We start from the raw sequence: 17174 nt of genomic DNA, 5'->3' as shown, positions 1-17174 counted from the left end.
TTGATGGATTGATTCGGTAGACTAGTGGGACTTCTTCGTCAGTAAAAATGCAAACTGCTCCGTGGTGTCTTAAAATGTCCAAATATTAATTGAAATTTCACTATAATCATTACTCTCAGATCTTTATGTTTTTAACTGAAATAAATTTTCAATCTTTCGGAAATTGTTTTACTCTTACCGAAAAAAAAAAAATTGAAAAATAAAAAAAATTAGAAAAATAAAAAAAAAAGAAAAAAAACTTTAAAATTCTTTAAGAAGCACGTGATATGGTGTTAGGTTGAACAGTCTCTGATACTATTTAGTTTAGTTTTATCTATTTTGGCTAAATAAGGGTTAAAAATATTTTTAAATCAACCTAATATGGTTTATATTTCCTTATAGGCTCAGTATTTTAATACCTTAATATATTGAACGTAAATTATATATGTATTATTATTACTGAACAGAACAAATGAAATACATTTAGTTCGTAGTATATTTATATGAGAAGAAATACAATTATATTTGAATTTGCATTTTTATGCGTAAGTGAAAAAGAGATTCTATATATATATATATATTTGATGTTTAGATTAAATGACAATTATATCACAATGCATATCGTTTAGGATATCTTGATTGAGATCTTTTAGATGTAAGTTAACATTATTTTTTATGAATTAAGCTTTTGTAAAGATGACGAAATGTACATTGATGTGAATGGTTTAGATGAAAGTCGAAAAAAAAAGAAAAAAAAATAAAAATGAGAAATCAATTGCAGGAAGGAGGAGGAAGCTAGTTTAATTGATTATCATAAGGTCATATTTCCATTTCTCCTACGGGTTCACCGGAATCACCCATGGCAATATCTTCGTCAGAATTGCTTGCTATAGCATTCTCGTAGTCAGGATTATTAGTCATTGCATTGTCATCTTCATCTTCAAAATCAACATCGAAAAAATCATCATCACTTCCTACAATCTTTTCATATAATACTTTGGCAGCAGTAACTACTTCATCATATGAAATTTCAGCCGAAGGCATAGGGGTATAAATGATTCCATTATCACTTGCGCCAGGAATTAATCTATTATCATCTTGCATATCAAACAAAGAGGAGGCAACGATATTAAATGGTGGTGTTGAAGTATGTTGAGTGAAGTAGAATTTCATCAAGAAATTCAATTTTTCTCTAGGGACGTATTCTTTAAAGGATTGACCTAATTTCACAGAGTTTATAATAGTTTGACCTTCTGGTCCAACTTGAACAATATCAGAGTCATTAACGATATCTTGAGAAGTTTCCCTTAAAAGACTATTCTCTAGGGCTTCTAATGCAGCATCTAAATCTATTTCACCACGGGGACCTTGTTCCGCAGATGTCAAATACCAAATACTTGTACCTCTAGGACATGTTTCACTATTTGAACCTTGTATCACAGCTTGTACCACTTGTGTATTATTTGATTTCAAAGAACCTGGTGGGAAGACCACAACAGCTGCAGATTCACCATCTGCAAACCACTGGTTACATGTCTTCTCAACAATACATATTAGTCTATGTATTTCAAACTGTTGTTTTGGAATATTTGCACAACCTTCTGGTGCTTGAGTTGGAGACATTATAACTTTTTCCATTACAGTCACCTTCGATCCGTCCTTAAATGTAGCTATTTTAGTTTCTGGATTGTAATCTATTAGTTTATCATTTAATTTATAAGTGGCACCTCCAACAGCTGCAGATCGACAAAACCCTTGAGAAACTTCACCAGAGCCACCATATTTAGAATACATTACGGGGAAAGGTCCATAAACATCAAAACTAGTCAAATAACGACGAATTCTTTGTAATGCCTTGGGGGTCACAGTTTCGATATTGTAACATAGGCCAATGGAAAATATCAATTCAAATGTTTGAGCTTTATCCAATTTAAATTTCTCTGTCAAGAAATCATAAATAGATCTTTCTGAATAAGCCTCCCATATTTCAGGCTGAGCTTCCCAGTTGAGAACAAATTTAATAAATCTCATCAAATTACGTTTTGTCATTAAAGGTAAATTATTATCAGTAAAGATCTCTTGTTTAGAGTTTGTTAATTTTTCAAATGAGTCATTTTCAAAAGTATGGAAACTTGATAACGATTGGAATTCTAAATATTGATGGACTCTAGATTTGACTAAGATAGATAACAAATCTGAATTAGCAAATAATAGCTTAGGTGATAGATCGACCCCAAAGTCACGCGATTTATAATTACGGCCAACATTCGTGGATACATAAAGTTTAGCATTACTATAAGGTGCTAATTTACCAGAATTGACTTCATTTACCCAACGCTTAATCTGATCTACAGTTAAAGTGGCAGAAGTGTCACCATAATGATCATTTTGATCGATATGCAAAACATTAGAACCTTGCCAAGCTAATGCAGCGGCTAATACACTTTCAACTATACCAGTACCAGCAATCAAAACATCCACCTTTTCAGGTGTAGTTTCTGGAACTGGGTCTTCTATGCCTGCCAAATGTGGAACTACCATAGGGGTTGGGGTATTATTAGTAGATGCACTTCCTACAAATGGGGATCTTCTTTCTGCAACAGATGGTCTGCGTTCAAAACTTTTCATGATGTATTGGGATAAAAAAATTAATTAAATTGTTAATGTTTATCTATTTTATAATATAAAAATTTTTTGATATTAAAAAAAAAAAGAATAAAGAACCAATTATTTTGAAGAAATATCCAAAACTTTAATGCCTTAAATAAATTAATTGAATATGATCTTAATTTTTATCACTGTGCCTCTATATTTACAGTAAAATTTACTTGTTGATGCACAATATATACAAATATTTTTAATAGTTCAAATACTAGAATATGGAAGTTGTACAAATTTTTCTCACAAAGTTATTCTTTATTTAGTTGTCCTTTTTTTTTTATTTTTTATATTTATCTGCTATTCTTTTTTTTTTTTTTTTTACATCGTCTTTTCTAAGGTTTTTTTTAAAACGCTTCTTTTCTGTTCTGTGGACATTTAACGGACCTCTGAAAAAAATTTTCCGAAAACATAGATTTTGAAGATTGAGTGCGATATGATTCAAACCAAATAATATCACTTAGTGAAAAAAGTGGAGTCATGGTGAAAATTTTTCTTGAGAAGGTGTGTACTCACATCCTATTGGTGGTCATCCATGTGCTCTTAGATAGAAAGAAAAATAAAGACAAAAAAGTATGTTTTTTTTAAAACACGGTTGCCGTGCACGTGTAGAAGCTTAGTAACAACCGTCCAAGGCTATTATCGGTAGAATAAATTCCACGACAGTTCCTGCAAGACGTAGGTCATGTATCTTCTGCCTCTTGGTTACTATACCACCTGTCAGATATATTGAACCGCCATATTGGGAGATACCAGCTCCAAAGATGCACAGTCTGGTAGTATCTGTTGTGCTCTTCATGTTTAACGATGTATTTGAAGGGTTTTCTTCGTCGTAGTTTACAGTGTAACCTTTTAAGCACTGAGTAGAAAGATCAAACATATTTAACATTGTGCAACCGGGGGCGTTAGGTGGCAGTGGCATACTATGTTTTCTCAGGTATAATTTATCCACATCAGATTGCATCATCCCACCTACAAAGATACTGGCGCTACCTACAGTAGCCATAGAATGCCCTGCTAATGCCATCTCAATAGGGACCAACCCTTTATCTTCAGTTTGTGCTTGAGTTTCAATCTGAACCCAAGACTCAGTTTCAAAATCAAACCACCACATGTCACTATATATATGAGTTGCATTAGAACCTCCATGCATAACTAACGTATGACCTTCACTAGTTTCATTAATATGCAATTGAAGAACAGGACCTGACGGCCCATTGCTCTTTGTTGATTTGGGAGAGCCTATGGGGAAGAGAGGCTTTGAAGTTTCGTTAGGTACGTTAGAATTGGCATATTTTCTCAAAACAGAGAAATTATCCTTTAAATTCTTTAATATTTCAAGTTCAGCGTCTGAATCCTTCCAAAGTGGAAGTTTGGGAACACAAAACCCTGCAAAACCTCTAACATTTGGCCATATTTCCATGTCTCCTTGTAAACTTTCATTTCCTATCCGTGTGACTCTTGCCTCTGCTGAAAATTTATAATAACCTTTCTTACCCTTGGCCACTACTGGGATATCTACTTTCCACATATCATTAGTAGCAATAAATTCACCATTTGGATCGCATTGATAACCTCCAAAGACAATCGTAGTATATATTCCTGACACGTATTGACGTTTTAAAATTTCACGATCCGAGAAATTCATCAACCCTTTAAATTGAGTGTCAATACTACTGATAGATTCTGATCGTGAAATATTTATATCTGTGTTTTCAGGATTAAAATCATCTTTTGTAAACAACGGGCATACCTTTCCTGAGATCTTGAAACTAGGTCCGAAATTGATGTCTGAAGTTCTACTATCTTGACAATATCCTAGAATCTCTTGTGGGATGGAAACTTGTAAATGCCCGAATCTACCTTTCATCAATTTTGTTTCATCTTCACATTTCATTTGAATAATGGAAAAATTAAAAGTCATTGCATCTAAAAGATACCCTACGGAATTCACCACACAATGTTTCTCCACAACAATCTGATTATTCTCATCATAATGGGTTCTTGTTACAATCTCAAACCCACCGTAATAAAGGATATATCTATCTGTTAATTTTGTGCCTTGCATACATAATAAAGCAGGTGGGATATTACCTGAAATTTCTGGTTTGAAAAAACGACATGATACAGGACAAAAAACATATAAATTGGTATTTTCAATCATAGCCGGATTATTAATCACATCAGGTAATATAGGAGGTGGTAAATTCTCTACACCTTCCACTTTGATCCCTGTTAAAATGGGCATCTCATTATCATAACCATAACTTGGAGAAATACCTCCTAAAATATACACTCGATTACGTAATTGTACCGAACAATGGTAGGAAAGCGCAGGGAATTTTGTATCTGAAAATAATGATGGCAGGACAATACTTGCATTATAATCTCCCTGACATTCTGGTAAGAAATCTACTGAAGATAAAAACAGGGGCGTAGTCTTTTCGTGAAAAACATTTTTCTCTTTGAGATAGTTGGCAGTACCATTTTCAGTAGTAACGTTGGAATAATCACTATCATGACGATATTGTAAAGCAGTTCTAAATTCATATTTGGTATTCGGTATCCATAAAGTATGGGTTTTCCAAACTTCAGGGGTCATAGGGGTCGCAATATGTAAATAATCTGTATAATTGGTATAAGGTAATAATACATCGGATTTTTGAAGCTCCTCTAAACCATATCCACCTTGAACAATACCAAAATCTTCCAACATATTCCTTCCAGTATACAGCAAATCATCCTGTGGTTGGTACCCACTCCCCTTAAACCTTTCCAAATGACCATCATCTAAATAGTTTTCACCAGAAGTAGACATATATTTTGAAGAGCCTTCGGGAATGGATTTCTTAATGCTAAACGATGTGCCCTTGCTCTTGAAATACTCATCGAGAAACATTCGGTTCTTCCTTCTTGCTTTCATAATCGAATCTGGTCTTATCCCAATATTGGTGGATGGGAAATAATTAGACATATAAGGGATAGCATGTGCGATATCACCCCAACCAGACTCTGTGTTGACATCATGCCAAATTGTAGTAGATCCCCTCTTCTGAAGTATAGGCTTAGTATTACTGCTTGCTATTTTCCTAACATCTTCACACGAGTCGGTGTATGTCTGTGACCCACTCATAAAAGGCTTATTTTGATATTTGTATTTACACTCAAGAAACCTTTACTTATCTCGTAGTAAGCTCTATTCTTGATTGATTTTTTTGTTTTGTTTTCAGTTTTTCTAGTGGCTAGCTAATTAGTTAGTTTACTATCAATTTAGCCTTAGTTAACTTTTACTTTCCAATTTCACCTTAATAATTATGTGGGGCCTTAAAAATAGGACCAGGAATTTTTCATCCCGCATGATCTCGGAGATGAGCTAACTGAATCTACCGACGGCCGGAAACGGCAAGTCAATAAAAGCCATGATGATGAGATGAGATTCGATCTTAGAGTATATATATAGGAAAGTGTGAGCCTGTAACACCGGGATTAACATGTTTATGGTCCAGTATTATTGACCTTGCAGGTGCGTGATTTTAGCGTTGAAGAACTAGAAGGCACTAAGAAGAGATTCGAGAAGACATAAGGTAGCAATTGGTAAAAAGTCTTGGCATCAATAAATGTCATGAGTGGGAGGAAAATGTGTCACAATGGATGCTGCTGACTTGTTAGGTTGGTAATTAATTATACAACATGGGACAGAAAGGTATACATTTATATAGGATTGGGTGTTTGAGGCTGGTTAGTCGGTTGCAGCTGGATGGAACGTCCAGGTTGGTTTCCAGGAAAGGTTAAATGCTGATTCCGGAAGAGTAGAGTATTATTTAGCAAAGTTCTGTTCTTGTTCGGCCAATGCAATCAACCGGTCGTATTCCATCTCGTCAACTTTGTTGCCATCGACGATAGATTCTTCTACTTCCTCTTCAAACGACTCGTTACTGTTTACTTTTGTCAGACTTTGAGACACTAAACGAGATTTCAAAGCCGTGTCAATCGTTTTTGCCTTTGTGTTCTTGCCTTGGTCGTTTATCAGGGCCATTGCAGATTTCAGAAACATGATAGTGGATAATCCGAGAATTGTAAGGGAAATTATGCCAATGAAAACACCTTTGATAAATGGGTTGACACTCATTAAGGAACCTGTGAACCGTTTGGTGATTTTGGGTGCTGGAACTGTTAATCTTTCCACTTGCCTCTTAGGGATGAAAGTCCGATTACCTATCAATTCTGCTTCATCGATATGTTTCCCGACATAAATGTTATCGAAAACTAAGTTTTCAGAACCGCTCCAGAATTCCAACATTAAAGCACCTATGGAATTATCAATTTGTCCTGGATGTTCTTCATAATAATACTCTGGGTTATTAATTTTTCTTGGTTCCCATTCACCTTGATAATTAGGGTTATCTATCAACGTTGCCCATGTGCCCTGGTAATTAGGATTGGCAATAATTGGTTGTTCCCATGGACCACATCCTGATAAATTTTGGCAATCTGGATTACGGATCATTGTGGGTTCCCATTTACCATCAACATCATCTTTCCACCATTCAGGTTTAGGATTCGTTGGATCTGGAATCATTGGTAAGAGATCTTCATTCCAATCAGAAGGTTTAATGGCATTAGTGTCTGTGATATATTCACGATCGTCCCAACCTTCAGGCTTAGGAATTGAAGGGTCTGGAATTTGTTTCCGATCGTCCCAGTCCAAAGGTTTTGTATCTGTAGTATCGATAATGAATTGTTCTGGAATAAGAGAAGGTTCAAAACTATTCTTGTCCAAGAAATTTCCTGCAATGGCTACTTCACCATCAATTCTAATTTCGTATTTGTCATTATTACTATCCACGATTAATGTATATAAATGAGTCAATGTATCTCTACCGAAATTAGGTAAGACACTTTTATCCAAGAATTTCATTTCAGATTCATTTGTAATTGGATTAGTCTTTTTAATACCAAAATGAACCTCATTAGTGTAAGGGATACATTTATCAGGTCCAAATACTAATTCAATTGTAGGGTTAGTATTACCAAAATCTTTAAACTCTTGTTCTTGTACAGGTGAATATAACTTCAAAAAAGCACCACCACAATCTGAATTGATATTTTGAGATTTTACCTCGTATTGAACCACTAATTTCGAGTCCTTTTCCAATTCAATTGGACGTTCAAAGATACGCCCTATCATGGCAAAAGTATCTTTATCTTTCAAAACCAAACCTTTATCACCGCGAAACCCAGGATTCACTGTTGGTTCTTCTAACGACCATTTAGCAGGGAATTGTCTTTCCCCAGATCCCTCGGAAACCTGAGATTCAGATCTGATCCAAACTTGTTCTAAATCATTAATATTTTGATAACGTTGGAAATCTTCCCAGAAACTCTCGGGAGATAATCCTAAATGTTTTAATTCTGGAGACAATTCAGGTCTTTGTTTAGCGGCAGACGTTAGTTTAGAAAATAAAATTGCAACAGCAATAGCAATTTCAAAGTCCATCTTTATATTTGAATATATTTTTAAGGACTATACTTAAAAATATAAAAGTTTTTTTTTTTTTTTCTTACTTTAATTCTAATTTTATTTAACTCATTTTTAAATTCTCCATTCAATCCCTTAGGACTTTTCCTTTGAAGAATGAGGAAGAATGCAGGATGACTCGAGTATGCTGGTTCATGATAAAATTATTTCATTCATTGTGCGTCCTGTTTTTCGCCCAGGCGAAACATTTCAAGGATCTGTTTGGGTAATAGTAAGAAAAAGGAAACAAACGAGGTAATTGCCTAATGCAGTTCGAAATAGTGTCAGATATCTTGTGAAAAACTGGATATTCTATTCTAAGATTTATGTTCTATTATACAGGTCACAATAGACGAAACTAAAAATAATTATATAGTATACAAATTATTATGATGTTAATATAAATTCTTTTGTTTTTGCTTTGCTATGTGTGCTAGTCTATTTTTTTTGATATTTTTTTTTGCTATTAGTTTTCTACATCTGGATCTAGAAGATCAAACAAGTTCGTTTGTTTCTTTGTTGAACGTGGCTCTTCTGTTTCATCTTCCATGACTTCTAGTTCATTGTCATCATCATCATCATCATCCATCATCATATCATCTTGGTTTTCAAGTTTCTTTTTTGGTTGTAGTTCTTCACCACGAAGTTCACGCTTGATAGATTCATTTGTAGAGTCCCAACCAGCCTTTCTTGCCTTTTGAACATATTTAGCACGGGATACAGATTTGGCAATCTTACCATCTAACTTGTTTGTGAATTTTAACGCTCTTTCTAATCTATCTTTATCCATCGATGTTACAGTTTGGGAAATTTTTCTTTCCAAATCTTTCTTAGAGAAACGTTTTCCCTTTCCCTTAGTCTTGGATTTTTTACTAATTTTAGCATCTAATAGGGCACCATTCTTGGCAGCTGTGGCTCTAATGAATGCATTTGCTAGATCGGTTTTTTCAGCTCTTGGTAAATCCGCCAGGGATCTGACTTCAGGGTCCAAAAGGTTTCTATCAGATTTCTTACTTCTTGCCATATTACTTTGTGCTGGGTTGATTTGAAACTGGATAGCTCGAAAGTACAAGCTCTTTTTTTTTTCTTTTATTTTTAAATGTGATGAGCTTATATTGAAAAAAAATTTACAAGGTAAAATTCGCTTAAGCGAGGCCGAAAGGGTTGCATGCTAATAAAATAATAGTAGAAGTTACAATAATAGTATATATCAATGAGAATTGAAATAAAAAATAAATAATATAAAAATAAATAAAAATAATATGAATATTTGCAAAATGACTGGATGATGAATGCAGAGAATGTACAAATGAGGAAAATGATATGCAAAGATATTATTACAATTTACCCAACTGGCGAAAAGACTTTTTATTGCCCAATTCATTATTGTTGTTTGGCGTCAGAAGAATCTTAACAGTGTGTTCCTTGTTGTGTAATAATTGTAAAATGGCGTCATCAACACCACGTTCAATGGGTACTTTACCTGTGATTAATTTTTCAGCTAGTTGCCAATTAATAGAACGAGATTCGAATGCAGCAATGACTGCTTCAAAATCTTCAGCAGTGTAACACATGGATCCCATGTATCTCTTTTCTTGTGATGTAATGGCCATAGGGAAGAACTGGATTGGTTTATGATTCCACATGGCAACGTTTACTGCGGTACCATTGAAAGTTAAGCATTCAATAGATGCGTTAAAAGTATATTGATTACCAGAGCAATCAAAAGTGTAATCAAACCCATCGCCACCTGGAGCAATAGATCTTAAATATTTAATACTTTCTTCGTGAGTAGGTAGACTTGATGGATCAAAGACAGTAGCACCTAATTCCTTGGCAAAATCTCTTCTAATTTTTGCTGGTTCTGAAACGACAATGTCAGTACAACCATGGCCATGTAATGCTAAAATGATACCAAGACCAATAGGACCACTACCGACGACTAAGGCAGAAGAACCCTTTTTGAAATTACAGATTCTAAGAGCGTGCCAACAGACAGCAATAGGTTGAATCAAAGCTGCAATATCTAATGGTAAATCGTCTGGAACTTTATGACAATGAGATTCATTCATAACTACTCTTTCAGCAAAACCACCACTTTGAACACCAGCACCACAAAGACCTAATTTGGAACAGATGTTATAATAACCTTTCTTACAGGCATTACACATATCATCGTTCTTACTTGGACTATTTTTCCAACGATATCTATCTTTACAAGTACCGGTAGGTTCGACAACAACATGGTCACCTACTTTAAATTTCTTAACCCCTGGACCAACTCTAGAAACGACACCAGCCATTTCATGACCCATAGCTTGAGGTAAAGGTTCACCACTAATTTGATGGCATTCGCCATCGTTAGGGAAGAAAATAGCACCTTCTGTATATTCTTTCAAATCTGTCCCACAAATACCACACCAGGAAATATCAATCATCAATTCATCATCAGCTTCAATAGTGGGTTCTTTTAAATCTTTAGTAAAATGGACATCGCCTTGACCGAAATATGCTAAAGCTCTCATAATAATATTTGTTTGTTAAGTTGTTTGTGTTTGTTTGTTTGTTATTTGTTTGATGATATGTTGGATGAAATATTTTGATGATGTAAATAAAATATACGCCATCCTTATATACTTGAGTTTTTTGAACTCGACAAAATGCTTATCACCATCATTATCATGTCTAAAGGTTTATCAATATTAGGCATAGACTTAGACATTTAGCTATAATGACATAATAATTAAAGGTATAATTGATAAAGGCATAATGGGTTTCTAATAATGGCACTGTCACACCGATGACGTATAGCCAAATTAGCCACCCACCTTCCCTTTCCAGTAATCCAATTTCCATAAAGCACGGCTCCGCTCTTTCCGGTTCCGGCAAAAAACGGGAATGCAGGAATGTGAGATCCACAGAAAATCCCGCAGCCCCCGCGTTTTATTTTTCTTTTTTTTTTTCGGTGTTGCCGTTTTGGGATATTCGGCGGAGATTTTTGCGGGGTCTCCGCAGAGTGTGGGGCGTTTCTTTTTTTAAATTTTTTTTTCAATTTCTTTATCCTTATTATTTTTCCTATCTGCTGGATTCCATGGAATAACAATTAATGATTCCATGGAATCCAAATTTCATAAGCCATTCATAATTCATCATGATTTTTCATGATTTTTTCATGATTTTTTCATAATTTTCATTATCCTTATTCTACAAAGATACGTTGGCAAAAATTCTTTCAAGGGAAAAAGGCAACGCAATTTGGGTACTGCATTGAAGTTTAATCCATTCTATGATATCAAAGGAAATGAAAGTTGTAAATAGAATCCACATGGGCATTCGTAGAATTACATAATGTTTACACTTTAGGCATGCGTACTTTCTTTATTCGTAAATGCTTCAACCTTAAATGTTTTAATTATATGTTATTACTAAGTATCAATATAGATCATATAAGACCCGTTTTTTTCCCTATATAAAGGGTAAAACAATATATGTATACACATGTGTAAGTAATATACACAAGGAATACTCCATATACGGAACGGTTTTTTTTTAGTGTTTCCAGTAAACACAATAGAACTCTTTTATTCAGATTTATTTTATCGGATAAACTTATGACAAGACCTATGTTTACCTAAACATTTATCTATTTATTTATTAATTAGCTAATCTTTGAAATTTGAATTTCGGCCGAGAACGGGTGACACTTTTATGTAATTGATACTTATATTTTTTTTAATTCGGCCGAAATCCTATCTTTCTATATCTTTTATTTATTGAAAAATTATTACTACCAATTATTAAATTACTAAGAAAATCTTGTTATTATTATCATATATAAATATATATATATATATAAGTAAAAGCACAGCTGCCCCACTACAATGTCTCGTAGAGGTGTTAAAAAACCAAGACCTTCAAAAGTTTGTCTAACATGTCGTAGACGTAAAGTTAAATGTGACCAGCAACATCCTTCATGTATGAGATGTATCAAATCATCGACTTTATGTACTTATACTTATTCCACTCCCGTATCAGATGACTCTCTTCCAGATTCTTTAGATACTCCAAAAAGTATGTCACAACCGAAAAAAAGTGTAATGCCAACAACAGACCAGCTTATGACAATAGGTTATACTCATACTCCATCTTCAATAACGGATCATCATGATTTTAATAATAATTTACCACCATCAGAGGTATCACCATCAGAGTTACCAAATGCAAACTTGACAAATTCAAACTTGCCAAACTCTCCTCTCATATTATCCCTTTGGCATCCAAGTGATACGATGGTTGCATATGGTACTATCACTTTTATTGAACCACCATTTGGCTTACATACTATTGTTCAAAGTGATCATTTCTCAAGAGCATTTGCAGGAGCCGCTCATGGTACAGCACTTTTCGAATTACAAGATAGTGTCATTTTAAATTCAGAAGGGAAACTAGTTCCAAGATTAACAAATTCTACCACCACTACAACAGCAGCCACTGCTAAAGAAGTTAGTTTACTGGTATTCTTGGAAAATGCTATAAAGACAAGTATTCAATTCCAAAAATTATCTACTGAAAATGTGCCGCCTGTAAATTTCATTTATAGTTCATATGATATCAATTCTAATGTAAACCCATTATCATTACCCATTTTAAAGACTCTTTTGACAGAGATTGAAATATTATTAATGGATAGAGAAACTATCGATTCTCTATTAAAGACTTTTTATCAAGACATTTACCCCTTATTCCCCATCTTGGAAATTAATGATTTCGAAGATGAATTAAAGGAAATCTTTGATTTATCAATACCAAATAGATTACAAATTAATATTGGTGATGAAAATGTTCGGAAAAAACTAGAAACATTAACTCTTTTCTTGATTATAATTACAATCTCCTTAAAATGTTATTCTATTGATCCGCAAAGGAAAACGATACAAGGTAAAGATGCATTACAATATGCAAGACAATTTTCATTATTATCACATAAATTATTATACTTGTTAAACGTTTTCAAATATACAAATGAATTATCTCTCTGTTGTCTATTGTATTTCTATATTGCAGAATATTTAAATCCAGAAAGTTTGAAAAACCATGCCAATAATGAAACTTTATTATCAATCAAATGTTTGTACCAAATGGCTTTGACTTTGGGTCTTTATAATGAGCCAACTAAATATGATAGATTAATCTCTTCTAATGGGATAACTACTTCCGGATTGAATTTTAGAAGAAAACTTTGGTTTGGCCTTCAAATGATTATAATGCAAACTTCTTTAAGTGAAGGTGATATGTTTGGAAGTGAAGATATTTATTTAAATTTATTCATGCGAGATGCTTCTTCTGATAAAACTCCGATGGATATGTTTGAAGATAACAACGCGCCAGGTTTCGATTCCACTTTATCACAAATATTATTAGATCAATATAAATTCCATATATCTATGGTTCATTTAATTCAAAGTTTACAATATTTTACTGGAAATGCTAATTTATCCACAGTTTTAGAAAATGTGGAAATTTTAAAATCAATATTAGATAAAAAATTTCCCCTATCAAAATTAAAATCAAATAGCCCCACTGGATTTTTGAATAATAATGAATCTTCTTGGAGAGGTGCTACCCTTAACGCTTATCACTTACAAAATGCCACTCTTTTACGTATCAATATCTTAGGTTATAGTACTTTATTAAACATCTATCAAACTTTATTATTCCATTTCGAAGAACTTTGTAAAAAGGATGCTATCAAATATTCTCCTTATTATCATGATTTTACTTCAAAGGCAATCTCATCCTATTGCCAATTATTCACAATCGTTTCTGAATATCAACAAGAAAAATATAAATCACATATCCCAACAAATTTCAAATTTGCAATTAATAGATTGATTTGTTTTACCATAGTAAAGTTATGGATTTTCCAATCTTCTTGTCTATTAAGAATAGCTTTTAAAAAATTGCAATTAAATATTACTTCAAATGATTCTAATAATCGAGTTGGAAATAATAACCCTCCAACTTTGCAAGATAATACTATTAATAATATTCTCAATTCAATAAATGATACTTTTACTTCTAATATGCGTGTACTTAACGGGTTTGCTAATGATCTGGGACAATCATATATTAGTATTTCGGTGGCTTGTTCCATGTTTAAATATATTCATTATTTAGCAAAGAATAATGCATTAACTACTTATACAAATCGATTTTGGAGTAATGGATTTGAAGGTAAAAGTATCCCAGTTTCGGTTCAAAGAAAAATTGCAATGAAATGGGGATTAAATATTAAAAATTCTCATAAAGTAATGCATAACTTAAATAATCCAGAAACTTTGGCTTCATATAATCAACCCATTTTAAATGAGATATTAACTATTCTTTCCAATTATAATCCTATAGTTTTCAATAAAAGAGATGAATTAGAGCCTCAATTAGAATATAATTTATCACAAGGTGTTACTGAAGATTTAATGAATCAATTTTTGGAAAATAATTTAGAATGGGTTACAGATGTTATTAATGAAAGTTTGGGAGAATTACCAAACTTCTATTAACCCCTCTTATCATAACGTAAATAAATATATATATATAGCATACCTCTTTATAGATTCCTTAAAGGTATGTTACATTCACATTGAAATATATGTAGAAGGTAACAATATTTTTCTAAAGATAATCAAATATGTTTAAAATACAGAGAATATAAATGTTTATAAAACGTTAAAAAAAGTGAAACAGATCATAAAAGGCATGAGTTAAAATTTGAATGCAATGGAGAAAACAGAAAGATAAATAATGAGAGGAAACATGATGCAGAAATTAATAGAATCAAATTTAACAGTTCACTAATTCAATAGCTTGTAAATAAACTTTTTGACATTGCTTACCTTGACTTTCATCGTATAGATTGTAGAAATTACCAGATAAACATTGGTAGAAGACATCATTAGAACCAATAGCTAAGTTACCTTCTGGGGTAATAGACCAACCAGCAGCATAAATGGCACCAGCTTGTGGTGGTGGACCATCAAATTGGAATTGTCTGTTAGCTACAATAGAACCAACTCTACCTTTAATATCAGTTAAAATACCATTTTTTAACGTCATAGATAATGTACCATTATTCTTACAGGCTTCAGCTTGGAAGAAGGAATCTTCATCAGATGGTGAATTTTGAGCTGGAGTTGTGGATGTAGTTTTAGAGCCATCTTCAGTAGCCGATGGTGTGAAAGTTTTACCGTCTAATGTAGTGGTTTTTCTTGTGGTAGCTTGGATTTGACCATCACCTATTTGAGATACAGCAGCAGCTGTGCTTTTTGGAGCTTGAGCTTTAGTAGTAGCTTGAATTTGACCATCGCCAATTTGGGAAACTGCAGCAGCACTTTCTTTTGTTAAAACGGTATTAGTAGTGGCTTGGATTTGGCCATCACCGATTTGAGAGACAGCAGCGGCAGTTTGTTTTGGGGCTTCAGTCTTGGTAGTGGCTTGGATTTGACCATCACCGATTTGAGAGACGGCAGCGGCAGTTTGTTTTGGGGCTTCAGTCTTGGTAGTGGCTTGGATTTGACCATCACCGATTTGAGAGACGGCAGCGGCAGTTTGTTTTGGGGCTTCAGTCTTGGTAGTGGCTTGAATTTGACCATCACCGATTTGAGATACAGCAGCAGCTGTGCTCTTCTTTGGAGCAACGGTAGAAGTGGTAGTAGTAGCAGCTTGGATTTGGCCATCACCAATTTGGGAAACAGCGTCTCTCTTAGCTTTGGCGGCTGATGAGGCAGTTGTTGCTAAAGGAACGACTGCAATACCAAAAGAACCAGTATAATCAGTTAAAGCATTTGAATAAGTTGCAGTTGGCGTTAAAGTAGACCATGGTTCATTTGGTTTGTAAGCAGCTAAGGCAGTTGAAGCTAGTGCAGCAGCAGTTAATGTTTGTTTGTATTGCATTCTATGGATATATTGTGTCTAAAGAATTTAGAGTTGGTTATTATGATTGATAGAGTTGAAAGAATGATCTCTTTTCTTGATGATTTTTTCCTATAATTACAACCATTATTTTACCAATACTATCACTCTTTATATACGATTGATTTTTAACCTAACATCGTCCCTGGCTTGTTCATTTAATAGATTTATTCACAAATTTCTAATAATAACCATCTATTTCATTTAGTAAAGCCATCTTTTAACTATACATTTTCAGGGTTTTCACCAGCAACCAGCGCGAAAATATTCTCAATTTGGAACTATTATTAAATTTTGAGCAGGTTTGTAACCCCACAGATATTCACGTAGGAACGGAGAATGTAAGCTAAACAGGAAAATTGCTTATATAAATCTGGTATATTAATACAAATTAACAATTAAAAAATGAGATATAATGCACAAAACCAGCAACTTGCAGGAGTATAATAACTATAGAGGAAAGAGACACTTGTGAAATGTGATCCTAATTAAGTTTTTTTTCACCAAATAGAAAAAGAATTTACTGATATTGTGCTACAATATTATAAAGATTCGATTTTTAAATTATGAAGTTGGGCAATAGGATAGATGGTACCCTTAATGTAAAATTAAAGTTGTGTGTTTCAAATTTGTTTCAACATGAGGGGAGAAAAAATTTTTTGACTTGTGATGAAACCATGTGTACAATTTCTGATTGTTTATAAAAAAAATGATATATATCTTTTTTTACATGCCATCAGTTTTAAAACTAACAATTGAAAGTTGTAAAAATATAATGTTCGGATAATTATTATACACTTTACTTGAGTTAATATATTTTTTCTAATATGAACTGAGGGATTGAAAGTATAAATAAGCTTATGTCGTAGAAATTAATACTTGCAGCCTATCTACAAGAAGGATTTTAAATTATTAAGCCTCCAAGGAAGAAACAGAGCAGACTAGGTTTAGTATGCTATACTCCTCTTGAAGTAAAATTAGTAAAACTAGTAAAACTAGTAGAATATATACATATATATATCATTTCTGTAAGCACGATATTAAGAATGGA

At 33.3% G+C, this 17174-nt stretch overlaps 7 protein-coding genes across 7 annotated transcripts; 1 reads left to right on the top strand and 6 right to left on the bottom strand.

The window, feature by feature from the left end:
* Positions 1-798: 798 nt before the first annotated feature.
* On the bottom strand, positions 799-2607 carry MRS6 (GTPase-activating protein MRS6; the record flags this gene model as incomplete). The annotated part of the gene is made up of 1 exon (XM_004177699.1): positions 799-2607. The coding sequence occupies one exon, from the start codon at positions 2605-2607 to the stop codon at positions 799-801; it is 1809 nt and encodes a 602-aa protein (XP_004177747.1).
* A 646-nt stretch (positions 2608-3253) lies between these two features.
* Positions 3254-5770, bottom strand: TBLA0A04320 (uncharacterized protein; the record flags this gene model as incomplete). Its single annotated transcript, XM_004177698.1, has 1 exon — positions 3254-5770. One exon carries the CDS (start codon positions 5768-5770, stop codon positions 3254-3256), a length of 2517 nt encoding a protein of 838 aa, XP_004177746.1.
* Positions 5771-6454: 684 nt separating this feature from the next.
* CNE1 (calnexin) lies at positions 6455-8134 on the bottom strand (the record flags this gene model as incomplete). Its single annotated transcript, XM_004177697.1, has 1 exon — positions 6455-8134. One exon carries the CDS (start codon positions 8132-8134, stop codon positions 6455-6457), a length of 1680 nt encoding a protein of 559 aa, XP_004177745.1.
* A 487-nt stretch (positions 8135-8621) lies between these two features.
* On the bottom strand, positions 8622-9179 carry ECM1 (Ecm1p; the record flags this gene model as incomplete). Its single annotated transcript, XM_004177696.1, has 1 exon — positions 8622-9179. The coding sequence occupies one exon, from the start codon at positions 9177-9179 to the stop codon at positions 8622-8624; it is 558 nt and encodes a 185-aa protein (XP_004177744.1).
* Positions 9180-9492: 313 nt separating this feature from the next.
* On the bottom strand, positions 9493-10680 carry TBLA0A04290 (2,3-butanediol dehydrogenase; the record flags this gene model as incomplete). Its single annotated transcript, XM_004177695.1, has 1 exon — positions 9493-10680. One exon carries the CDS (start codon positions 10678-10680, stop codon positions 9493-9495), a length of 1188 nt encoding a protein of 395 aa, XP_004177743.1.
* A 1356-nt stretch (positions 10681-12036) lies between these two features.
* On the top strand, positions 12037-14715 carry TBLA0A04280 (uncharacterized protein; the record flags this gene model as incomplete). The annotated part of the gene is made up of 1 exon (XM_004177694.1): positions 12037-14715. One exon carries the CDS (start codon positions 12037-12039, stop codon positions 14713-14715), a length of 2679 nt encoding a protein of 892 aa, XP_004177742.1.
* A 280-nt stretch (positions 14716-14995) lies between these two features.
* TBLA0A04270 (uncharacterized protein) lies at positions 14996-16105 on the bottom strand (the record flags this gene model as incomplete). Its single annotated transcript, XM_004177693.1, has 1 exon — positions 14996-16105. The coding sequence occupies one exon, from the start codon at positions 16103-16105 to the stop codon at positions 14996-14998; it is 1110 nt and encodes a 369-aa protein (XP_004177741.1).
* Positions 16106-17174: the final 1069 nt, after the last annotated feature.

This window comes from Henningerozyma blattae, chromosome 1 (assembly GCF_000315915.1).
Source record: "Henningerozyma blattae CBS 6284 chromosome 1, complete genome".
NCBI lineage: Eukaryota > Fungi > Ascomycota > Saccharomycetes > Saccharomycetales > Saccharomycetaceae > Henningerozyma > Henningerozyma blattae.
The sequence above is the reverse complement of the archived record's forward strand: the minus strand, read 5'-3'. Positions and strand labels throughout refer to the sequence as shown.